Source organism: Chelmon rostratus, chromosome 1 (assembly GCF_017976325.1).
Source record: "Chelmon rostratus isolate fCheRos1 chromosome 1, fCheRos1.pri, whole genome shotgun sequence".
NCBI classification, from domain to species: domain Eukaryota; kingdom Metazoa; phylum Chordata; class Actinopteri; order Chaetodontiformes; family Chaetodontidae; genus Chelmon; species Chelmon rostratus.
In genome coordinates, this window is record NC_055658.1 from 5,065,386 (window position 1) to 5,092,545 (window position 27,160).

A 27,160-nucleotide genomic window follows, 5' to 3' on the forward strand; every position below is an offset into this window, starting at 1 on the left:
TAAAACAGAGAGACAAAGAGCTCAGGGTCTGACTGATGTGGATGATCATTTCTGGACCGAAGCCACAGGTAGCTAATATTGTGCACGCACACTGCATATATTAAAATATATGTAAAACTTTCTAACAATTCAAATTCTGTCAGGATGTCTGAGCATTTTGTCCAACATAGCACTCTCCAACTCTCCAATGAAAGACTAATAAAATTCTTTCAAGGCTGACAGCTCCTGAAAGAACAATCCCAGCCTTTAACACTTACGCTATTAAAAGCAGCGACTTTCACCGAGAACTCCATTTATGATTTTAATTACGTTTGCATCTTGTTTCAAGCACATCCAACGCACCGTACGTTTTTACAAGAGTTCAGGACAAAGTTCAACAAGCATGAAGGGATTTATTGCATTAGAGCCAGAGAGAGCACTTTCTCCACCAACAGCAGACTAAAACCCAGAATGTAATGCGGCGGAAAAGATAAGATAAGATAAGATAAGATAAGGTAAGATAGGATGAGATGAGATGAGATGAGACTTTACTAATCCCCAACTGGGGAACAGAATAGAGAAATACAAAATACAAAACTAAAAGCTGACTATACATATATGTACAGTTTATACAAAGGACTAAATAAAAGAAAACATGTGTAAAATATACGGCCACAAAGAACTATAAGAAACATTGCCATAAAAATATACTACCAAAAATTCTATAGAATTACACAAATTGCACATGGTGGGCACAGATAAAGTAAGTATAGTATTTACACTATTGCACAGTAATACATATATATGTCTCATAGTAAAGGCAAAAAAGTAAAGTAAAGACGGAGAGTGTGGTGTCTTCAGATTGGAGGCAGAGGCGGAGTGGAGAAACTCTTGACCTCTGGCTCTTGCAGTTACACAAGAAGCAAAAGAGGCAGGTTGAGGTCAAGTGGCCACTACAGAAAGTGGAATACGACACATCATTATGCCTCATAATATCTGCAGCAGTGCAGAGCAGGGTTACTCAGCCTTTAGGACCTGCTTGGTTAATTGTGTTTCTCTTTGAGAGCAGTGTGGCTGGAGCAATGTGAGTGTTGCCTTGGGATGGTCCACCACTTTGGTCCAGACTGAAATATCTCAACCATTAATGGATACAATGTCATGAAATCTCAAACAGACGTTACTGACTCCCAGGGGATGACGGATGATTCTCTGACTTTTCCTCCAGTGCCACCTGAGGTTGACATTTTTGGTGTTGTGTGAGCAGCTAATTGATGGATTGCCATACAGTTTGTTATAGACATTCGCTTCAGTCTCCATCTATTAGATGGACTGGCACAAAATGTTGTACTCATTTTGCCACGAAATTGACAATCATGTCCCAGTCAGGATGAATTGGTGGTCCTCTAATTTTTTTTTCATCTACCAGTAACAGCAGGTGACATTTGTCCAATACTCTGCAAAACTAATAACACCCCCTTCTGCCTCTGGTGTACTCTATGCCAATTGGCATTTGCTAGCATGCTAAAATATAAAAATAAGATGGTGAACATTGTACACAATATACTTACTAAACATTATTGTGTTAACATTGGAACTGTGAATATGTTATCATGCTAATGCTAACATGTAGCACAAAGCACAGAACTGCAAGTGTGGCTGTAGACTCTTGGTCTTGTTGAAATACAATATCTCTTTGTTCCTATCTACTCAATCAAATAACTTAGTTCAGTCAAGGATAGTCATACTAGATGTTCATGAAATTGACTGATGTCTGATTTTTGATCAAAAATAACGCCAACTGGTGCATTCTGGAATGTTCATCCAACTCGTTGAGAATTAAAAACCGAAAAGATGGCTGAAAATCGCACTGTGAAAACAACAAAGATTCAGAAATAATGAGGGGAAAAAAGTGTCTGGAAAAAGATGACAAACACAAAGAACAGCGACCAAAGGGAAAAAAGAAAAGATGAATAATTGAATAAAGTTGAAAATCTGTCTGTCAAAGTCTGTCTCATGGTCTGTTATCCAATCTTGTAACCGCATCAGCTGATCAGACACCAACCAGAGACAGAGAACAAGGAAGAGACAGAGAGATGGGGATGAGGAAAGTCGGAGCAGAAAATAGGATTCACCAACTCATCTGTTTCTTTCTCTCATTTGACCATCCATCCTCCACCCATTCCCCACTGCTCTGTCATCGGATACTGTGTAACATACACACATACGCAACACACACACACACACACATACACACACACACACACGAGAAGTCATTGATGGGCACTAAGCATTGCTGTGATCTCTCAGTCAGTGATATCGATCTGCCCCAACTGGCAGTCTCTCTCTCTCTCTTTCTCTCTCTCTCTCTGCCTCTGGCGCGCACACACACACACACACTGATAGGAAGATGGTGATGACAATGACAGAACAGTCTCATCCCATGGTGGCTGCATTGGAGAACAGCTGGCTGGCAGATAGTTTGGTGACATATGTGCGTGTCTGCATGCATGACCATGTGTGTGTGTGTGTGTGTGTCTGGTTAGCTACAGCTCGGTCTTCTGTGTGCAAATACAGGCAGCTTTACAGTTGATGCTCTCTCCTACGCTGAGGTGATATCCAAACACAATAAGGCCCACCCTCTCTTCCTTTTTTAATCTTTTCAATTTTCCTTTGCCCGTACATGAATGTATTACAGCAATTAAAAGCGTGGCCCCTCTCCCTCGCTCCCTGTCTCTTCCTCTACATTGAACATGACTGTATAGCAGTAATTAAGAGTGTGCTGTGTTACACACCACTGCTAATCCTGCAGAGCCAACTCAATCCACTGTGTTAGCAGATTACTGCTCACGGCATGCGCTCTTGTTATCGTACATCCGCGCACACGCACCCACAGACACGCGAACATGCGCGAGCACACCGCAGGCTCCCGAAAAAACACACACAATGAATTGTTTATGTGGTAAACTGGGACTGCTTCTTCTATGACACCTCGAGGCATTTTTTGTGTCTGCAATTAGATTACCCTGACTATGCAATTTAGGATGACAAGTGTTCCCTAAATCTTTTTGAGAACATTCATTGTGTGTTGGGTTGTGTGCCTGAGTCTACGCGTTCACGAGCCTGTTTGAGTGGAGCTCGCGGTGCAGCTTTTCGCTCTTTCATGTTAAAGGCACTGCATATTAGATATGACCTACTGCAAGGGTTTCCTCGACAGTCCTCCAGAGAAAAATAATAGTGTCGGTCCTTTTGGCAAAATGGCTCAATAACAATTATGCCAGAATACGTACAACAAAGGCCTTGGGTAACCATAGAGATGATGATTGTCCAAATGGAGCAAAGGAGGAAATAATGCGGTGTTGTTATAGAGACACAGTCTTCAGAGGTAGGAGGATGGGGATGGTTGGACGAAAATCACTTCACTTCAAATCACATCACAATCAACTCTTTTCTGATCTGAAACATTTAGAGGCTGCTCAGGTTGGTGTGATTTCAGCTGAAGGTGCTATTTGGTTGAGGTTAGAGAACTGTCAGGGTCGTGGTTGACTGTTGGTAGAAACAGAGCATGAATGTCTCCCTCCTGTCTCCCAACCGCCCCGACCTCGTCCCTCTGTGGCCTTTGTGGTTCTCTAACAACATCACACTACAGTATGTACCGTCTTTGCTCATCATTCCTTTGGCTGTCGGAGGGCTTGTCACGACAACCTCAACATGTTTTGTTTTGGGACATTTGCTGGTACAAGCTTTGTCCCTTGATGGTACAGTCTCTTAAAAGTGGGTAAAAGGTATAATTTTGGTATCACATTTGCTACAAATAATCCAGTACACCGACGTTTTCATACAGTTTGACACATTTTGAATGACTTGTGGTTGCCATTTGAATCCATTGTAACGACTGTGAATCCAAGCTAACAAAGGCTGTCATTGCCCAGGAAGCAGCATGCTCCAAACTATTCAGCCACCCTTTGAAAGTGTGAGTATTTGCTACTCAAAAGATGGAGTCGTCGTTTAAGGACATATTTTTCAGCAGAAATCTCTCAATAGTCCTCAGGTTCCCAACTTGCAAAAGTACTTTGCTGTGCATCGCCTCATAGTTATTGTCAGTGCATCGTCCTTTTATCCTTTATGACATTCCTTTTTATCCTTCATGACATTTGGTTTTATCCTTTATGACATTGCCTGGTCTCCTGCCTGGTGAAATGCAGGTAATGTGCTAACATCAGGGAGTGTGATTGGTGCGCATGCGTACTGTATGAACCTATTTTTCTCTGCACTGTTTTGTTGAAATGAAAGGGAAACAAGGCCAGATCTGAAAATATAAGCGCAGCACCACAGAGGCAGTGTGAGCAACCATATTCCATCTGTTGAGCTTAAGAAATGTCATGTACATTTGAGAAAGCTACTCAGGAGTTCAGTAGTGTATCTCGGGGAGACTCTGATTCACTGCAGGATTTCACCGATTCTTCTGCCTGTGGTTTTAAGTTAGGGAGTGTATATATCTCAGATAGAGGGGGGACTCATAAGAGTCCTGCACTAGGGCCATCAGCTGTCGTAAACCTTTAGAAAACTGACAAACCAGATCTGCTACTTGTGATCTTGTCTTCAAATCCCAGTACATCTTACATTGTTGACCAGCTTGCAGTACTTCAACCAGGGCTGTAATATTAAAAAAGAAATAATCAAAAATGAGCTACTTGTACTATGAATACCTGGTTAAGCAGCACATTGCCTTGCAAACCCACTGTATGCCTTTTGCATGTAAATGAACATGAGTGACCTTTAAGTTTGATTACTTGCATTTTGTTGCCGTGCACAGTCAAATATAAATGATGCAAACAGGCATGATGAGTGATTGTTGGTAATTTTACCGCCAGAAGCACGAGGTGGAACGGAGCCACATGCAGAAACAAAAAGAACACCTTGTCCAGTGGTATTACAACATCATTTACAGACAAGAACATTGGCATTCAATGATCTTGCAAAGCACCAGATTACATTCAACAGCAGCACGTTCAAATTCTCATCCCCTACAACATCTAATACAACAGGTGAAGGTTAATGATCTGTGACAGGATGCAAACTCTGATCTTCTGCACCAAAGTCAGACAGGCAACACACTCATCCACCACCTCGACCTCCACACCCTTGCTTTCTGCTTGCTAAACATAAAGGACGTGCAGCACTGCTTCCTGCACTGGCACTAAATGCTGGCATCAGATGTCCGTAAACTGTGAGGTGCACGATCGGCCAAAACGGGCGCAGTTTCTGGGATGCTAAATCTGACTAATGAGTTACCTCATCTCCTTCTCTTTTCCCTTGTTTTCACTTACTTTTCATCATCATCAAACCCAGAGGTGACTGTCCTTTTGGTCGTCCCCCTGTGTTCTCCCAACCGTTCAGTGATTTTAAATGAAGAGCCACACAGGATTAGTAGAAGAGCACAGGCCCAGATTAGCTGCAGAAGGAATTGGAGTGAGTTTTGAAGCTCCACAGGCAGTTCTATTCAAATGGCAAATACACCATGACCATGTGTATTTAGCTACAATGAAAAAGCTCCCACTTCCTCATTGCTGTCAAATAGCACTGAACTTACGGTACGGTACAAAAAGTCCTTTAAATGCTTTGAAATAATATATCAACCAAATAATGACGGCAAAAGCAGTGATCCATTACCTTTTTTTATGCCAGTGGTTGGTTTCTCACCCCAGAACACCAAACCTCAAAACACAGCTGTCATGTGGGTTTTTGACCAATGTTCATCTATTTCAAATATTGCTGAATCTGCAAGTCTTGACACCTAAATGACACTGTGCTGCTCAATCGCTGCCCTTTGTTCTAACAGTCAAGTTCAAAGTGAGTCATGGAACGTATCAAAATAGGTGAAAAGAAAAATAAAACCTGTTAGTATATAACAGATAAGTCATTTCATCTGCACAGAGCTGTGCCGTGCCAGCAGCAGAGTGCAGAGTGGTACAGAGCCTGAGAGGAGATGGACGTTTGTTCACCCTGCTCCTGCTCTTTCCTCACATTGAATTACTGCAAACATCCCATTGCTGGTACAGTGCTAGGGTGCGATGTAGACCTTTAGCTCATTATATGTCAATTAAATTATCTACATGCTTAAAATAACTATAATCAGGGACTTGCATCTCCCTCCTGAGTCTTTTTTTCTTTATTCCCCTTCCTCACACTTTGTCCCTGCATACATTCTCAGTGTCGTCACTGTAATGCTGCCAGACAGCTACAGCTCTGACCTTTGCATCTTCTCTGTTGCTTGCTTGTATTGCTACCGTTACAACAGTAGAAGCTCCCTGAAAACCACAGTGGATAGGAATGTCAGCTAAATTTAGAAAATATAAATCAAGAGTGCTCTTGCAGATGCAGCTATTACAGAGGTCTAATTTAACTGATTTGCTGCTGCACTCTAGCCTCTGTGCTGGAGCTGCTTCAAGCTGATGGACGACCTGACAAACAGCATCGTGCACGATGCCAGAGCCACAGTGGCCACTACTGTAGTGGATAGATAAGAGATCAGGCACTTGTAAGACATTGTTGTGTGTGTGTGCGTGTGTGTGTGTGAGAGAGAGAGAGAGAGAGAGAGTGAGAGTGACAAAGGAAGAACGAGTGGCTTCCGATCTTTGATTCTCAGCTTGTCTGTCTTTAATCAGATGAACTGACTTCCTCTGGTTCAGACAGGAAATCAATCGCAGTGAAGCACACCAATCACTGATCCTGTCTGGGTGACCCATACAAGTGTCTCATATGTGTGAGTGTATTCACGAAGCGTTTTCATTCTCGGGTCGTCAACTAGGAACGCCGCTTTGTCACACACTTCATACAGATGCACAAGGCACCCTTCAGCATCTGTGTGTGATGCACGAAGCCTTCCTGCCAGAAAGCCTTTCTAGCACACGGTAAGCATTGTGAAACACTGACAATTTGGTTAGGTTGAAGAACCAAAACTACTTTGGCTTCACACAGGACACAAATTCATCTTTATACTTCATCACCTTGCTCTCAGCGTCTAATATTGCCATGGATGGGTGCGCAGTACAGTTAGCTAAAAATCCTCTGTGTCTCATACAGATGTCTGTAGTCTGTATGAGGTGCAGAGGACGTGACAAAGTGTGTGTATTTGATAACCTGGGACGTTCTCATCTAAACTGCATTTAATTTTTCTATGTTGCAAACGTGACATTGCCCATTCCATGCTTGTTTGCTTTTGTGTCCATGTGTATATTGGCACCATATTACATTAACATGTGCATCATTGAATGTATTTGTTGGCCTACGTGTGACTGCCGGCATGCCTTTTGACATGTACTTGTGTGTTCGTATGTGTGTGTGAGAAATGGTGTGTCCCACATATTCAGATGTCGTCTATTGATCTCTTTGACAGTCTCCTCATGTCTTTAACACGCCGCAGGATTGCACAATCATTCACATTGATAGCACGAGCCAGAGAGAGAGAAAGAGAGGGGGGGGGGAAATGAGCCTCCCCTGAAAAAATAAAAAAAGGGACGTTGAAAGAATAAGTGAAGAAAAGGTGAATAATGCTGCCGTGTATCAATGACTGTGGAAAAAAAGGAATGTGGTGGGAAGAACAGGGCGGGGAAAGGATAAGAAAGAGAAAAATGATAACATGATAAAAAAAAAATACACGCCAGCAGAGAAAGATAGTAGCAAGGTGTGGAAGACGGTGCATGAAACAACAGAAGGAAGAAGAATAAGGAGCAAAAGAAAAGATCAGAGAAGGAGATTTGAGGGATGATGTGTGGAAAACAAATCAGATAGTGTGTCTGTATGTGTGCTTCCAGGTGGTCACATGTGCAAACACAAAATGATACAAGATGGACTGGGAACACTTAAATCAGGTTTTACATCATGGGAAAAAAGAAGAAAAGGCAGGTGAAGATGCACATGTGTCTGAGACACAGGAGAAAAGAAGACAGAAGTAACAAGGAGGAAGACGAGCAAAAAGGACCTCTCCTGTGTGCTCAGCATATTAGAGGAGGTGCTGCGGGGCAGCGGTAACGACACACACACACACTCTCATACACCCGTTTGATCTAAACACGCGTACTGACCCTCCCACACACACTCACAATTACACTCAGACACACACACACGCGCAGACATTAATTGATCCCGCTGCAGCAAAAGCCGGCAGAGAGGCTAGACATGTGGAAGCTACCCTGTGGCCTCTGCCCACACACAAATAAATAGGCTACTCATATAACAGCATCGCACACTTCAACGAGGGAGCAGCTACGGAGGCTACAGAACTTAAGCATGGCAGATGACCTTCACTGAGGAGTAGGAGGCACGCAAAAAAGAGGTTATCGACATATTAACATCCAATTTCTTTTTAATGATGTGGTTTTCTTTGGATAAATACTTCTGAGTGAGTGCTTCAGGCTCTTGGATGCACTACCAAACCCTTTCTTTAAACACAGAGGTTTGTCACATGGTCTTTAGTAAACTCTCCTCATAAAAAAAAAAAAAAAATCCACACTGGTGATGTAACTGCCAAAGTCTCTTGGGGCATTTTCACGCCCAGTTGGTTTAAAGTTATTTTGAACCCTCCAGCCATTTTCTCCTCAGCCGAGTTTGTTTGGAGAAACGAGAGCCCCGGACACAGAGCAACACTTTGCTGAGAAGGTGGTCAGAGTGTTTTCGAAGAGACCTTGGAGCAATTTGATCACCTAGGAATGAGAATATATGAACCCCATATTGATGCTGCACCCCCTCTGATGCTGATTACATTTGATAATCCATTAATGACGTGTTTTTAACCCTCAAAATTTCTGATCAGTTAGAGGAAAGGCCGCTGTCACGTGGCACATTGTCTTAATGAAAGAAGAATTTGCCTTGTGTAATGCAACCAAACCTTTCTGTAAATGCTGCAAAAAAGGAGCACTTTTGCAAACAGATGATTGATTGGTTTAAAAATGTTCTTTGATTCGAAATGTAAATCTCTGGGGAAAGAAACGTAGCAGTGAACTCTCTCTACCCTAGTTAGCTTGAATGCAATTTAATATATTTATGTGCTGTATGTAAAATAAGTTAGTTCAAACGTTTTAGCATAACAAAGGTAGCTTAAGGTGATTTCAGGTCAGATTTGGGAACCAAGCAATCTTTTTGCAGTCTAGACAACCTTGACCAGAGAGCGATCTTCTCTAGACAAGTTTTAATCAACCAATCAAAGACAAAACTGTCCTCAGCCCATGCTATTTTTCAAGCAAGGCCAGATGGCGTCAGTTGGTAAAAGGAGACGGAAGCATTCAGTTCTGACAAAAGTGAAGCCTGTCTCAAAACAGGGTTTGCTGTTGGATGGTAATAGATTAGTGGTTGCTAACATATATACACTAACTGTGTAAGAGGCTGTAATATACAGTATTTAATCAACATATCTACTTCTACATTTGGTCAAAATGATGAAGCCAATGACTGCGTTCTGTTTTTCTGTACCCTAACCCTCCAACTGCTGCATTCCCGCTTGGTTTCTTTTTTTTATTCTCAATGCCAGTGCTGGCAAATACTGCATGTTCATTGGGAATTGTACTGCAAAAACGGCAAGATATGAAAAAAAAAGCAATCTGTTATCACAGTAATGGCAACCAATCACCTTGATAACAACATGTGACAGAAATTAATTCAGTTGTTTAATTTCCTTTTGATTGCTGTGTTCTGAGTCAGTATGGCCCACACCGAGGCATTAACGTGCAATTAACAACAGGCCTGATACAAATCAGTGTTTGCAATATTTTATCCGGGTGGCCGTTGTGTCAAGGTTTGTTTAAGTTATTCATATTCACATCAGATTTTAGAACTGAGCAGCTGAGATGCTCTGACTGGGAGCTTTCATCCAATCCGACAAAGACTTCCAGTGTGGGAAAAAACAGAAAAGAAACAAAAAAAAAAAAGAAAAACCCCTGCAAAATTCAAAAAAGCTGACTTCCATACAGCACCGGCTCCATTCACCTCTGAATTTCCTTCCACACTTTAGGTATAAGCTTTCATGAATCCATAAACTATGACAGGCTGTGATATATTGAAATTAATCTTGCACTTTTTCAAATCACTGACCGATTATATAGGCATTCGGCCTGTAAACAAAGGAATAAAACCTGCCAAGATTAGTTTTTACCCAACGCCCACTTTGCAATAGCTTTTATTAGCTATATTCAATTTCACCAACCTGCTATTTTCTACACTGTTTGCACTTATTTACATGCTCTACCACCTCAGCTAAACATAACCATAGAAATTACCAGCTTCACCTATTAAGGCACTCATTCTTAGAGGTGTTCTTTAGTTAATAATCAATTAATTTAAACAGATGCAAAGACATGATTTTACAAAATTGTTTGAATGAGAGATGGTGGAATGGACAGGAAAAAATAGAAAGGACAAAACAGACATTAATAAACATGGGGAGCAACATGATAATATGGATTTGGGACTAATAACTGCAGACACAACACTCTTACGTCTGTCTTACTGCTTTGCATTTATAATAGTGACATTTAAGTAATATGATGAAGGTCACGGTAAATCAAGAACTGCAGTTTGAACTATGCGCTAATGTTAAAATATGTTGATTATGAAATGGCAACATAGCTGATGATACCGGCATTAAAATAATTAAACGATGGGCCATAACTCAATGGCAGAAGCATGGCATAAAAAGGAGCAGAGGTAAAATTGTAAAACAGTCGAAATTCCATTAAAACTGTTAGCGCAAGGCTAAAAATCAAATTTATTGCTCAGAAATTAGAATTGATCTTGGCACAAATCGTTGCTGCCAACTACAATGAATTATTCATGATTTTTTTGGAAGATGTAGCGATGCAAATGGGCTAACACATTAACACTGGGAACCAGGACTGCATGTATTTCTGTCCAGCTTTGCCTGTCCTCCCATGGAAATGAACTTATAATCAAGTCATTAATATCGAGAATTTGCATACTTGTCTGTCACTAGACGGACAGACAGTTAGATTAATCTGAGCTGCTGCGAGGTGTCGGCGCTGCCCGTTCCTTTAAGCAGCAGGTGTGAAGGCTGTGCTGTTTTCAGCGCTGTTCGGCACAGAGCGCTGGTCTTATGTGAGGAGTCTTTCCCGTCACCAATCACTTTCAGCTGCTTTTCAACTCCAAAAAAAAAGCTACCATGTGCAGTGGCCTTAAAAGTGGAGGTAGACATACAGCAGCAATTTACATCTTATCATCAACATTTTCTAGAAAGTTTCCAAAATTCAGTTGGTTCATTATGATAGCCTGTGTTTTATCCCAATGACTTATTATTTTGAATTTGACTTTCAGTATTTACAATATGGTTAAGGCCCTGCTCAATCTGTTTTTTTTTTTTACATCTCTTTTACTGGAGTTGAGCAGCCCAACCCACATATGTCCCTTCCATTTTTTCCAAACCAGACCTGTGCCCTCAGAACAGGCCATTTATCCCTTCAGCCTCTGCCTCTCTGGTACATCTCTTCTGTCTGGCTGCCAGCTCTGAAAGGCTTTGTACAGCAGCCTCCAGGGCTTCAGTTATAGACATTTCATTGTATTTATTTGGTAGTCAGGTCCTGTCCTTGATCAACACAACATCAGTTGGTCAAAATATCTGTTATTGTGAACAAGCCTGAAACTGGACTGATCTCCAATAGACATAAAGATGAAACATCCTCTTCAACACTTTAAGCAAGTTGGTTCATTATTTTTGTTTTGTACAATTTTAGAGTGAAAAAAGGAAGCAAAAGGAAGGGTGCCCAAACTGTGGCTGTGGCTTGATCTCAGTCATCGTTAGGAAAGGCGACGTGATGCAAGCAAGCTGAGGACTGGGAAAGAAAACTTTCTGAGAGAAGCGCTTATAGGAATGCTGGAAAGGCAAATCAAACCCCTTGTTTGACTGCAAAACACATTAATGAAGCTTATGAAGACTGTGAAGTGGTGGAGGACTGTTCTGCTGTGCAGCCACACCTGCACATACATGAGCTTCATGGAAGAGTCAACAGAAGAAAACCTGTCCTCCGTCCTCAGTGTCAGACGTTGGCAAAGGAACATCTGGAAATAAGTCCTGTGGACTGAAGAAGATCAAATAGAACGTTTCGGCCACAATGAAGACTTCCATGAAAAGAACATCTCTAACTGTCAAGCCTGGGGGTGGATCGATCATGCTTTGGGCTTGTGTTGCAGGTGTTGGCGCGGGGAACATTTCACTATTAAATGGAAGGATGGATTCAATTAAATACCAGCAAATTCTGCAATGAAGCATCACACCGTCTGTAAAAAGGCTAAAGATTAAAAGAGGATGGCTTCTATAGCAGGATAATGATCTTAAACACAACTCAAAATCCACAATGGACTGCCTCAAGAGGACAAGCTGAAGGTTTTGCAGTGGCCCTCACAGTCCCATGACCTAAACATCATTGAAAATCTATGGATAGACCTCAAAAGAACAGTGTATGCAAGATGGCTCAACAATCTCACAGAACTAGAAGCCTTTTCAAATGATGAATGGGTGAAACTCTGCCAGACAAGAACTGAAAGACTCTTTGCTGGCTACAAAACGCCTGTGATAGTTGCCATGTTACTTCATACTGACAATACAAGGTCCCAAACCTTTCTTTGGGGCCCTTTTCCACTTTTGTTATTTTAAAACAGCAAAAGATGGAAATAAACAGTAATCTTGCTTAAAACATTATATAAATGTGTCACCTTTAACTTTATGCTGTTTGGAAACCAGGTCATCTTTTCCTCGCTTAGTTGTAAAAGAAACTTTGCATGCCGCTGTATGTGCAGTCAGCTCAACCTGGTTCTTGATGCATCAAGTGCAATAACTGCTTATTTTATGCATACGTGATATATAAATGATTCTCTAAAATGAGCATATCTTGCATGTGTGTTAAATGCGTGCACAAGAATATGACTGGCATTCATTTCCTCCCTGTGAATGAAAGTTACATAAGTAGAAGAAGCTCTCTGATTCTACTGTTGAGCAGAGGAAGGTAGCATTGTAAAGTTTCAGCTGAGGATGTGTCTTACATTTCTCTTCAAACCTGGTGACATGGGTTCATGTATTTCACACCTGCTCTTGGGATGTGACTGACGGACTGAAATGTTTGAACTGCAAACTCTCTTAGTCCTCAGAGTGTTTGTCTAGCTGACTTCGGTGATCCCCCGACTTTTCCTCTGGCACTTGCAATTTTGACCTATTCAATAAAGTATCTCTACATTCACACAATGGATTGGATGGAAGTCACAGACCTTCGTGTTCCCCAGAGCATCATAATAACTCTGTCCTGACTTTTCATCATATTTTACTTTGTCCAATGCTTTGACTTACGACCAAACCAAAAACGAATGACATGCCCATCAGCTTCAGCTGTACTTCGTGTTTCAGGATAATTAGCAACTATTAGCATGCTGACGATGGCACGCAGGTCAAAGCGCTGCTGTGCCTCAGTACAGCCCACTGGAAACTCTTAGTCTTGTTAATTCTCAAACCTCAAGCCAAATTTTAGCTAAAGTTTAAAATTGATGTCTTTGTGTAACAGAGTTCTGAGGTGTTCTGGTTTAGCCTGACATCCTTAATCGAGCACATTTTCTATATTTTAGTGCCCCCTTCAGCTGAGATAATTTATTTTGGAAAATACTTTACAGCTGTGTTTATTTTATCACTACAGATATACAGTATACATATATACATTCAATTAAAGAAATGAAACATGCTAACACTTATTGAAAAAATGTTTAGATGGAGCCAAATGGAAAGAATCTGTTGTTCTGATCTCTGGTCTCCAGCCATTAGATGACTGTTTTAATCTTTTCTCAGAGAAGAAAACAAGGTGATTTTTGAAAGGTGAGAAACTGAAATGGGTACTGATGTACCTGGTTGCTCGTGCTGTATGCCACATTAAACTATGAAAAACTTCAGCACTGAATGATTGCAGGTCAGTGCTGAGTCAGGGTACAAGCCTGTTTCTCACCATTTTCAAGCTCGGAGAACGTTGGCAGCCTCTCCTGGCCTCTGCAGTGCATCAGGATTTGAATGCAAATCTGCCAAACTGGTCGGTGTCACAAAACAGGAAGAAGGCGCTGTACTTCCTGAACCGATAATGCTGCAGTGTTAAGAGTTTCTGGCATTGACAGATGGTAAAAATCAATTTAAGAAATTTAAAAAAAAAACGAAATCATTTATTAAGAGAGGGTGATAGGGCAGTAAATGACTGTATAATAAGACTTAAGAGAAATAATACCACAAACAGTGTCCTGGGCATCTGATAAGACCCCGATTCACACCATCATATGACACACTTGAATTTTTAACACCTTTAAATTGAACTTCAACTTCTACTGGATCAGTTCCTTTTATTACTTAGTGCATCCCTTATCCTCTCAATTTTTGAGCTTCAGCTGATGCCTAAACTTTATTCAGCATGCACACCTACAACATCTCTTTTCAACATTTAAATTATTTTCAGTAATTCCGTTTAAACACTTCATCTTCTTTTAATGGTTCAACCTCACACACACAGCCTAACAGGTTAAAGACATCAAAAGTATTTCCTCCAGATTTTCTGCACCGAGCATACTTTCATCCCCCACAGAAAACTAGTCTTCCTCATGCTTAAAATCTAAACTGCTACCATTAGCTACCCCTTCATCTTAACAAACTCTGGTACTGGTGAGATAAACAGCAGCTGTGTTTTACAAAGTAAGAGCAACAGTGTTTTTCATTCCTCTCTGTGCTCACAGCAGATCTTACAGTAAGTCTCTATCAGCCATTCAACCACACAACTGTGCCAGTAAAAGCCAGCAATTCCACACCACATTTGACAGTATCTGAAGCTGAGAATTGGGATTTCTGCAAACTGCAGTTGGCAAACCATTGGTGAAAGACTTGGAGTCGGCAACGTGAGTGTGAGCTAAGGAAATTCAAATTGACTGTGTGTTTCTCTGCAGGCTCTGCACCAACCATCAGAGGCGCAGAAAATGAAGCAAATGAAAAGAGCAATTGGAAATGCCTCTGGAAGCTAAATAATTGCAGTGATGGGAGTGCGCAGGCTTTCAAATTTTTATGTTTCTTAATGAACCGTTCACACAAAAGACACAAGACAACTGAAAAAAACAAAAACAAAACAAAACAAAAGAATTACTGGGCATCGAAGAGAGTAAAGGGGAAAAGAAAGCAAGTGGTTAGGGAGTCAGTGAGAGTCTGCCTTGAGACGCTGTTTAGCCAGGGTGAAGCTCTCTGATGAACCCACAGCCCCTCTCTGGATGAGCTGAGGTCTGTGTGTGCTGAGTGTGTGCATTTGTGTCAGCGTGTTATTTTTGAAGACGGGAAAATAAATGCAATGCAATGAAATGAGCCAAAAAAAAAACCCACATTCAAGTGTCTTCACACTGGGTTTGTGTGGGTTAATGTGGCAAACCGTGCGTGTCTACTCAAATGCGTATGCATGCACGTGTGTGCACAGAAGGCCAAGTAAGTGCTGTTTATGCTCTTTGGAAGAACAAATGGGTGCCGACTCTGTTTCATCTCAATAAACAAAAGACAAATAACATATGCAGCCAACAGGCTTCCCTCACTGCCATCTGTCTGGATATGGAGTGGTGATTTGGCAATATGCACATGTGTATTTTGCTGCTGAATGTACAGTATGTGTGTGCACCAGTGTGTGTGTGTTTGAGATGTCAAATGAAGTTCCACGACCGGAGAGCCTGAGAGCACAGTTTAGTGTTAATATGTGAGTGTCAGAGATCTTCCTGAGCTCAACCAGTTGTCTTGATTAAAGCCAGCTGTTTCTCTCCATGAAGCAAAATCCCATACAATCTAGAACACACACACACACACAAACACACACACACACACACACACACCAGCAACTGGCTTTTGAATAAAGTGGCGCCCAATTTCCTGGTATTCACTTTTCATCTCTGTAATATTTCTAGAGAAATGAAAGATATTTAACAAATGTTCTAAAGCAATTTAAGTATCGTTGCAAATTGTGGTGGTCTTTTATTCTATTGTATTTCGTGACAGTTTTTTAATTAAAAACTAGAATTACATTTGATTTTTTACCGCAAGTTCCTTTTAAAATTAGCGCAGTTGGCACAGAATGACCGTGATGACTGGTCTGACGGCAGATTTAATGGACATAATTACATATATGCAAAGAGTACATTATGTCTCATCAGCTGAACTGGGGAAAGTAACCAAGGTAATGTGAAATCTGAGAGTTGCATTCATTTGATTTCTTTAAAAACCACGCTTGTACAAATTCTATAATAATACAAATGATGTTTTACTGGAACCATGTTTTACCATTACAGACATTTCACCGGTTACCTCCTCATCGCTTCAATCTCCTGTCACCAGGAAGTCCACAGACAGCTCACACAAACACACACATAAAATCACATAAAACAAGAAAAGTAAAAACACATCTGTAGGCATGGCATGAGAGTTACAGGATATAATTAAGAGATGACAAAAGGAAAAATAGAACTGAACCTTTCTCTACACCGATGGTGCTGTCTGTCAGCTCAGACTGGATTTGAAAATACCCTTCCATCACTTGCAAAGGATGTGTAAATGTTTTGTAACAGATCTCTGTGGAGCATCAAATGGCTGTGTATAAATACTTCAGCAATTTGGAACAACTCCGACAAACAACATTTTTGATATTAACACTAAAAAAAGTGACTTCCTGTGAAATGAAGAAATTGCTAACACTGCCGATCCCGCTGAGAACACCCCGGCTGCTCCGCGCAGCCTTCAGCTTGTTATTTTGGTTCGTTAGTCGATGTGATTGACTCTCGGCGGCTCACATGCATGTTCCACCACGACGCAAATGTTAATGAGTGGTGAAGAGAGTCAGACGTAGCATCGTTTGAAAATCTTCAGTACTGATACTTTCACAAATATAAAAATATTTCCTTCAAAGAACATTCATTCACTTAACAACAACATAGGCAAAACTTCTCAAATATTAGACTTTGCCTGCATCCAAGCAGACATACAAGAACTCTGTCTGCTACAAATCTGATTGTGACATCCGATTCCAACGGCACCATTTTTGATAGTGTCACATAAGGCACCAAAAGAAGTGGAGGCTTGATATCCAGCACTAGTCTAACATGCGGCAGGGTTTCTCACATCACAATGTGTTTCATTTTTTTTGTAATTAGGAACTCTTATATTCAACATGATGTTGCTCTCCTGTCACTGAGGCTGCCATATTCACTGCCAGAACATGTGTCCAAAAGAGAGGGTTGCCACATGAGAAGTGCACTATAATCATAAGCTAAAAGGACTAGTCTCTGGTGTTAGCTGGCTAGAAATAACAGTCTGAATATAGAGAGTTGTACCTTAACAGAGACATATGACAAGCATAAGAAAAGGCAGTGGAAGAAAATATTGGTGTGGCTTTTTCAAAAGGAAAAGCTCTGAAGATAGACAAAAGGCTTGCGTGTGACTTACCCAATTAATCACTTAACTAATTAAACAAATGAATCATTTCATTGAATACCATGGCAGCAGGAGTCACTGCAGTCAAAGCACAGTGTCAGATTGGCTGCTTTAGAGGCAGAGAAAGAACCTTGAATAGAGCAGACACTTTCAGGTGCCAGCACATCATTAAATGACTTGTGAAAATGAATTGTTTGGGATATCAGAGGCGAGATGTGCACAGACACACAGGTTTATGTTCGGAAAATAAAAGAAACCCTCTCAAAAACAAGGGAAAGTGAAAACATAGCATTGACTTTTATTCAATCCCGAGAGATTTCTGCTAACAACCATTATCACTTCCTGGCTATCCCTGACCATAACTGTCACCAAAACAACAACTCTGCACACAAAGATTTCATGGCATTTTGCCCCCTAATGGAAGGTGAGTCCCCACAATGTGAGCATGTGAACTGATTATGCCCCCCCCCCCCCAATGTGAGTAATACAATTGGACACACACACACACACTAAACTCCAACACTGCTGGAGCTCAGCAGCACTTGTGGAGTGGGCCACAAACGCAGACAAGAAGAAATGATCTTAGATCCTGATAGATAACATTTCTAGCCTCACACACACACACACACACACGTCCCTCGAAGAATCATTTCAGGAGCTCCCTCTCTTTCGCTGTGTTAAACCGCGCCTCCACTCAAACTAAATCCCTGGAGTGCGAGTGAAAATAAGAACGAGAAAGCAAGAGAGCAAAAGAGAGAGAGAGGGAGAGAAAGCGAGACAGACAGAGAGAATGAGATGGGATTACAGGGATAATGTGAGCAGATGGAGGGAGGTCGAGGCTCCATCAGGACTCTCCACTCCAAACGGATTAAAAGACTTCAACCGAGCCACTGACAACCGAACGGAAGCTGTGCTCCCCACGCTTGAGACGGCGAGCTGAGCCGGGCTCGCCCCCCTCGCCGCCCGCCGCTAAGCCCGGAAATGAAAACTTGTCGTCTTTCAGCATGACGCAGTAAACAGCCAGGTCATGGAAACGTATTTCGACCCACTGTCCCCTGTTTTGCCCTCCTATCAAACACATAAAAGGCAAGGCTTTGGGGCTTTTCTTTAAACCCATCCATTTAGGAATAATTTACTCTGATCCTCCACTTTAAACTTTGTATTAACATGCAACAAGCAAAACACACCACAATTCAGATATAGGGCACGTTGAAGAGCCTGTCACACAAACCGGCACTGGTCATACAGGGATTTGGCCACATAAGCGACAATATGTGACATGTATTTAATCTTCATATACGCTAAGCCATTTTACACTTAACTATACAACTCATCCTTGTTGAATCTGGTTGGATTTAGCTGGATTACACATTGAAATGCACCTCCCGCACCAAACACTTTCATTAAAATGTAGGCGACACTCCTGTCACTGCCTCTCATACTGAGTATTTACATCTTTTAAAACTGACAATAAAACCTTGTTTTGTTTTGTTACTCCGCCAACATTATCCTGACAATTCGTTCTTGACAGGAATGTTATTACTCGAGCCGTCTCCTATGTTCCAGTTCATTTATAAATAAAATGTAATAATGCAGTCTGTCAGGAAAGATTAAACTATCCTAACTTTTGACAGAGTGCGGGGAAACACATTCTATACCAACGCATTTCATTGGCTGGAGAAATTTGAAGTAAAAAAATAAATAAAAATGAAGTGCCTACAATAACGCAACTTGGGTGAATGTGGATGCCAAAAGTCCCAGCTGAGTGCCTCCTTGAAATCAAAGAGCAGCTGAGCGTAAGATACGTGTTCTGATGCTCTGCACAGGAACCCTCAGAGGATGCTGTAATACTGCAACAGTAAGGCAAAGTGTTGCATTTATCACTGATAGCATATAGTTTTTCCATCAACATTAATGTGTTTAAGAAGGAAACCATTGTGACAAATAGCCGACATTGCATGCAATTACTGCGAGTGTAAATTAGTACTGTGTGCCAAGAGCAGGCTCAGCTTCTTTTCTGTATCAGGATAGTTCACATTACACAGACCAATAGGTCTCATTGATTGGGTCACTCCTCCAGTCAAACGTTGTTAACTGGTCTTAATGGAATTCTTCAGCATTCGACAGACAGACAGACAGACAGATAGACAGATAGATGGATAGATGGATAGACAGACAGAACCAAGCTCAAGCAGTCGATATTAGACTTTTTCTAGAAGATACATATTGTTGTTGCACTCTATATTCTATGCTGCGGTGCTCAATGCCACAGCCAATTAGCCCTGCGTTTCATCCCTCCACATATGCATTTATTAATGTGAATAATGTGAATGTGGCTGCATGCTCACTCCCGCTCTGCTCATGCTCTGCTTTATCCGCAGGTGATAATTAACCTGTTGGCACGGTGGCCGTTACGCGTCGCGCTTCTCCCCCGACATCCCAGCATCTGTTGCTGCTGGCAGCAGCCGCAGACACATTCGCGCCGCCCTAATTTATCTAAGCACATGAATCATCATCAGCACTGATGAATGTCACTCAGTTTAACCTTTATTGTAAACACCGAGCACTCTGACACTGCTTACAGCCAGACTACCCTGGGTAGGCCTGATCTCTTCTGATCTCACAGTCTAAGCAGGATTGGTTAGCGCACGGGTGTGAGGCCGCCTGGGAATACTGATGTTGTTAAGTGGGATAAGAAAGTCTTTCAGTGGTTAGCACTCAGGGTGACACTTACCACAGCAATAGGATCCTGGACTAGAACCGCACCAGAGCTGACTGAGGCCTACAGTACATGTGTGGAGTTTACAGCCGCTCATTTTGGTTTCCTCACTCATCCCTCCATGACTTTCCACCAACACTGATCTCAGGACGCTGAACACAGCGGCTGCTTACTGACCCTGCTTTTAAATACACTGAACAAAAATATAAATGCAGCACTTGAAATAGAAATAAAAGACTTTTTCTGTTCACACAAAACGCTTATTTCGCTCAAATTTTGCAGAAGAAATTTGTTAAATTCTATGTTGGATAATCCGAGCATATCAAGATGCTGATTAAAACAGCATGATTACACAGGTGTGACGAGCTGGTAACAATTAAGGGCACTTTAAAATGTGCATTTTTTTCTTGAAAAACACATTCATTAAGCACTTAACTGTGGATTTTCTCATAGATCAGGCTGTTGATTGTGGCCTGTGGAGTGTTGGTCCGCTCCTCTTCACTGGCTGTGCGAAGTTGCTGGACAGCTGCAGTAATTGGAGCACGCTGTCATACACGCTGACATACACGCTGATCAGAGCATCCCAAACATGCTCAATGGGTGACATGCCTGGCGAGTAGGCAGCCCATACCAGAGCTGGGATATTTTCATCTTCCAGGAATTGTGTATAGATCCTTGCAACATGGGGCTGTGCACTATCATGCTGCAACATGAGGTGATGGCAGTGGATGAACAGCAGGACAGTGGGCCTCAGGATCTTGACATTTTATCTCTTTGCATTCAAACTAAAATGTACCTGTGTTTGTTGTCCCTAGCTTGTGCCTGTCCTGTTTATATTTTTGTTCAGTGTAGTTATTGAGTTTTCAAATACAATTTAAATAAATACAAATGTCACCATGATAAATAAAATGTAACTCAACACAACATAACACATATGTTGTTACATTATCCTCCTTATTGCTATAGCAAGCATATACTGCATCTAGCTCAGCAGATTCCAAATTAGGGTGCGCGGACTTTTGGTACCCTGTGGAAAAGTTGTAGGGAAGAAAACCACACAGGTTTTCATCCAGTGAGAGAGTAAAGATGTATTCGATATTGGTCTCACGCTTTACTGTCTCACTAACAATGAACAATGTTCAATACAATAACATCAAAACCGATGAGAATCAAATTTAGGCTTCTTTAAAGGCACGGTCCGTTTCCGTGCGTATTTACGCACAAAATACAATGAGACCAATTCAACAAAAAGACACAAAATGTGGAATGATAATAGAAAAGAATATGTTACTGTTGAGATTTTGGACAAATTACGCTTGTGTACTGCGCAACGATCCTCGCAGGGAACGCACACGAGACAAGAAACGCGCACACAAGCCGTCATATTTAATACTGTCGCTCATTCTCCTTCACACACTCTCTCTCTCTCTCTCTCTCCTCCACACACACTCTATCACTCGTCGGGTCGCTCATGCGTGTTCGGTCTTTTGCTCACCTCTTTTATCCTGAACTTTGACGGTGATCTCCACCAGAGGCTCGGTCTCTCGGTCCAGTCTCCGTGATATGACTATATCCCCGCTGTCCCGGCTCACGCTGACCGGTGAGCTCTCTGCGTCGGGCTCCATCAGCTCAAACGCCGCCGGCTGAAACCTTACCGGGTTCAGGTTCATCACCACTGAACCGATCCCCGCATCCTCAGACACGTTGATGAAAACGGGACTGTCAGATTCCAGCACTGACCTGGACCTTCGCTCTGGTACTTTAATTTGCGATTTAGGTTTCCGTTTCCCCTGATGGGAGTTCGGCGAGGGTGCCGCGGGCCATTGCCGTGGACTGATCTCAACGGCAACGCTCTGGCTCGTGCGAGGTGGCCACCCGCGGTCCCTGGCAAACACTTTAAACTTGATCGGCTCATCCAGACCAAGGATGGAGTCCACCAGGAGAATGTCTCCGGTTTTGGGCACTGCGTAGAAACTCCCGTTTTTGGGCAGGGCGAAGTAGATGAGCTCCGCGTTTTTGCCGCTGTCATCGTCCCGCGCGGTGACCGTGTAGATCGACGTGCGGAGCGCAGTGGCATCATCCAGGCTCAGTTTCACATCGGTACCGGGGAAGGTGGGCTGGTGGTCGTTGGTGTCCAGGACGTCCACTTTGATGGACGCCACCTCAGCGACGCCCGGAGACTCTTCCTCTTCCCGGGAGAGTCCCGCGCATTGCCCGCAACACAAACCAAGATCCAGTGCGTATTCAGCCCGCTCCTCCCGGTCCAGAATCGCGGAGGTCTTCAACAAAACATGCCCCCGTTTATGGTGCGCAAAAACACGGAAATTCTCGCTCCCGTCTCCCATGAGTTTGAAATGTGCTGCCGCTGTGCCGGATTCCCCGGAACCGCACAGCCTCTCCGAGTTGAGTCGCTTTAACGGGACACTCAGTCCGTTGACCCGGGAGCCCGGAGGCGAGTTCTCAAACACATGACCGTGAAAAAATGGTACCTGCTCCACGGTCCGGTTCCCGAGAGCGCACGAAACCAAAAAGGGTAAAAAAGCGACCCAAATCATGATGGAATATCTCACTGCCTCCGCTGCACTACAGCGCTCGTGCCACACCGACATCCATGGGTGCACTTGTTCCTTGGGGATATTTCTCGTATTTCCCTTTATGATCCAAAACTTCCATTAAATTGGAACGCAGGTATTTGCTGGCACCATACTTCATCTCGGCGCAGGAGAACTTTATGTTATGTGTCGCGCGTCCTCCTCCTCTCCTGCTCTCCTCCGTGTGCTGTCTCACCAGCAGCGCTGTCTCTCTGTGCGCGTCCTAGGGAAAAAAATGCTTCTTACAGCTCGAGTGCGCGCTTACCTCCGTTCCCTTCCTCGCTCTCTTTTGCGTGCGTCGCTCTCGACCGATCTCACTCGGCGATCACACTTAATCCATCTTTCGTTTGAGTTGATGCGAAGTGCGCGCAGCCACAGAGCGGCTTGCTTCTGAGCTGGATCAGACCTCTTATCGTAAGGAAATCAGTTTTGTTTGCCGCTCAGATGTGCTGATGAGACGTGGTTCATCGTGAGGATGTCCACAGAAGCGTGTGTGTTACGCATGCATGGCCACAGCATCCAGCGCGCCGCATCTGGAGCAGTGTGTGTGAGTGATGCGGCGCTCGCGGATTCTCTCACTGGAAATGAACTTCTCAGTGAAGGAGCTGCGAGTCGACTCAGCTCGTGCGCAAACACCGACACTGTCACAGCCAATAGCGCGTAACTCTGCGTGTGTGCGTGTGCGCGCGCGTCTGTTCTGTTTGCGATAGGGCGATCCTCAGGGAAACAGCTCGACCTCCCTTCTCCCCGTGATCAATGTCCACTCTTGCACGTCCAGATCCATCACTCCTGTTTCCAATAACACGTCAGGGCATTGGATTAAAATAATGTAAAAATCGATCATTTTAAAACGCCTCCGGGGGGGCAAAGGGAAAATAAAGGCTTACAGCTCCAGACAGGATCTCAACGACCTCAGAGCTGTCTTTATGTCACAGACGATTGCTCTTACATGTTCATCACTGTTTTCTTTTAAAGTTTTTGGTCTAGGGGGGGCTGTGAAAGTTTCAGACTGGTCCCCAGCAAAATGAAGAATGGTCTCATCATTAATACAACCGATATCCACTGTCCTCTATCAGCTTTCACTTTCATTTCTCCTCCCTGCGTGCAGAGAGAAATGGACAAGACCCAGAATCTATCCATGTGGATCCCTGCTAATAAATCTGAGACTGTGGATCCAAAGCATGCTTCACGGTCATTATCTCATCCAAAAGCGCCAGTCTTCCTAGTGCTTGTTGTGCTTTTCTGCTGTTTGAACTCCTACTCACTAAAACACTGCAACCTGTGCAGTTTTAAAGTTTCAAAGCAGCAGTCTTTGAATAATGCAAGTTTCCAGCTTTACACTAAAACTGTGTTCATATATCCAGTTTTAAGTTTCAACGTCCTTCTGTATTCAGGATTACATTTAAAATCAGCTTGTGAAGGTATTCACTCTGCAGCCTTTCAGGTGTGAATGCACCAGTGTCGATGTCAATGGATACATACAATTAGGAAATCATGAATTTGGAGGTTTTTTTTCCAAAATGTACCACATGGATTGATGTGGTAAAGGATTGAGCAATTACCATGATGTAGAATTTCATCATTATGCAATTCAGACATCCATCAAATGCTTCTGTACAAATAAAATGAAGAATAAATGCTGTACAATGCAGCTTGTGGCCTTGATTGAATTTAATGTTGACTTCAAATCCACCAGAGAGCTGCAAAGGCAGCTTTACCTTCTCAGTTTGTCTTATTTCTTGAAATGAAGGACCATACTGACCAGGCTGAAATCATATCATTACTAATCACTTATTATCTTTGCCACAAGTAGACTTTTTCACCCCTTGTTTAAAAACACTGGACATTGTTATTGTTATAAGTAATTACTAAATCATCTTTTTTTCCATTTTTATTTGACTAAAACAGACAACTACATAAAATTACAGGTGTGTTTGATTTTTATATTTCATTGGTTAATTAATTTACCATTTCTGACTGGTAAAATTACTTCATTTATTAACTATATATCGAAGAAAAGCAATTGCCTTGTCATGAATATGACTTAGGATTGATGAATACGCTGTAACATTCTAAGATCCTATCTACATAATAAACTTTGTGGAAGAGGTTTGTACTGTACCTTCAAGCCCCGTTCTGTATTTCATTGTATTGTCTAGTACAGTTTTGCACTGTATTATGTTGTTTTGTATGGATTTGGCCTTTGTCCTATTCAAATTCTACAATCTATTAATAAACAAGGAAATAAAGGCTGAGCAACGGCTGATATCTCTCTCTAATATCATATCTGTCATATGAAGCGCATCGTCGTAAACAAATTTTCAAACCAAAAAAAGAAGCAGAGGGAGAAAAAGGGAGTGACAGACAGAGATAGATTTGGTCAGCTGTGGAGTAATATTCCCCACTGTGACAGCGACAATAGCCCAGTGAGCACCAGACTGAATCATCTCTTCCTCTCATCTCGTTCTGTTTATGTGTGCATCTTTGTCGAATTTCAAATAAAGCTCAATATGTATAAAGCCCCCCCACCAATACTGGTGGTTTGCCTATTCATACTGCAGCACTGAGACTGTCGGTACAGACAGCTTTCCAGCTGATCACATCTCTGGAAAAGTTGCGTATCCCAGTCCACAAGACAACGGACATTTGAAGACACAAGTACTGAAATCATATGACAAACAATACTGTTAGACACTTGTTATTAAACTGGACTTTCTTGAGCTGGGCAAAACAGTATTATTGCCGGACCACTTTACTTAAGCTCAGTAAAGGAGGCTTGGCAGGGAGAGCAATGTTCAGAACAGGGTCATAACAACAGGTAGTTTATGTGTATGTACCTGGAGAAATACTGTGCCACCAATACAGTAAGAGCACCATTAAAGAAAACCAAAGGGACAGCATAATACCCATAGAAAGCACAATATTTCATGAGCACTGGTGCAGAACCACATGTTTGGAACTTGGCCTCCGTTATTGCTGCTTGCAGCTTTCTAAAAAACCGCCCATCCAAACACCTTCACACTTCACACTCGACTTTTTGGGTCCTGTGTAACTCAGGCTAACAACCAACCTAACATGTATTTAGGTGCAAAAGCAAAGCCCTATTCAGTGTCTGTGAATAAGCCCATGGATGGGCATGTCAAGCAAAGACTTAATGGCAAACATGAGATAGTCAACTGGCTGCTGTCATCGCTAACAGCTCGCTATTTAACCTCCTGAGACCCGGCCCATTCATTTATGTCCTTTATAATGGACATTCTGTTCTCCTGCATCTTCCTTAACTATTTGAAGTTACTCTACCAACCCCTATATTGTTCTGGAGAGGACATCCTGGGCTTTCCAGTGATGTGTCATGTTGTGGGATTGCATGCTGGGAACTTTACTTTCTTCCTCTATCAAGATGGCCGTCATACCAACAAGCACATTTTATGGAAAGTGGAGAGGTAAGTCAAATATTCTTTATTTATTGCTATTTTTACCATGATAATTATATATATTGTTGTTCATAAACATGTTAATAACAATATTTTTACATCTGAAAACGGTTTCATTATTTCGGTTTTGAAATAACAGTCATTTAATGAATGTCAACTGTAGTGGACACCAGGACCTTTTTAATGTATTTAATGACTGCACATTGTTGTAGGAGAAAGAAGTGAGGCAAGAAAAGGCTTTTTAGCTATTTGGTTGCTGACAATAGCCTTGTTCCAAAGTGTTTTTTTTTCTGAAAGTTACAGTGCAGATGCTTGAAATGTTTGAATTTGTGAAACAAAAAGGCAAACTTACTGCATTTGCTACGATCTAACATCTCCAGTCGGTCTTTCATCATCTGTTCTTGAAAGTACTGTAGTGAGCTGTGCAAGCATGACGTTCTGCGGAGTACGTTCATAGGCGTCCCCCCTCACTGCACCACACAGTGTGTACGTCTGCCGGTGGTAACGTGTTCCTAATAAATATGTTTCGTAGAGCTCAGAAGCTCACAGTCAACACTACACTTCCTTGGGTCCTCTGCAATTCACCCGAGAAGTGTGAAGATGAACAGTTGTTGAGAAAATCAAAAGACAGACGTGCATACAGACAGACACGCAGACTCCGACCAAACCAAACCTTCGTTATGTAGAGTGTAAAAGAGTCCATGTCATCTGAGTTTACTCTTCCTTGGCTCTATCAGTTTGCCAAAAAACTGACCACTCTGCAGTATATTCTTTGTCGCCAACAGCCGTAGATAGAAAAGCACATTTTTAGTATTTGTGCAACTCTCTTTGAAATTCAATATATTTTCTGACAGTCAACAAATCCAATGAAAAGACCAAAACCAACAACGCTGTCGTCCGTCTCTCAGTGCTTTCTGACTTTCCCGTCCTGTCTGTGGCACTCAGCTCCTTGTGCAGAATATAA

At 42.2% G+C, this 27,160-nt stretch overlaps 1 protein-coding gene across 1 annotated transcript in view; it reads right to left on the bottom strand.

Annotated features, from left to right (window-relative positions):
* Window positions 1-22,726, bottom strand: part of si:ch211-186j3.6 (neural-cadherin) — a 294,654-nt gene extending 271,928 nt beyond the window's left edge. Inside the window, exon 1 of the mRNA XM_041938705.1 lies at window positions 21,667-22,726. Coding sequence (XP_041794639.1) covers window positions 21,667-22,726 — 1,060 coding nt within the window. The remainder of the gene's footprint in view (window positions 1-21,666) is intronic.
* Between the last annotated feature and the right edge of the window lie 4,434 nt (window positions 22,727-27,160).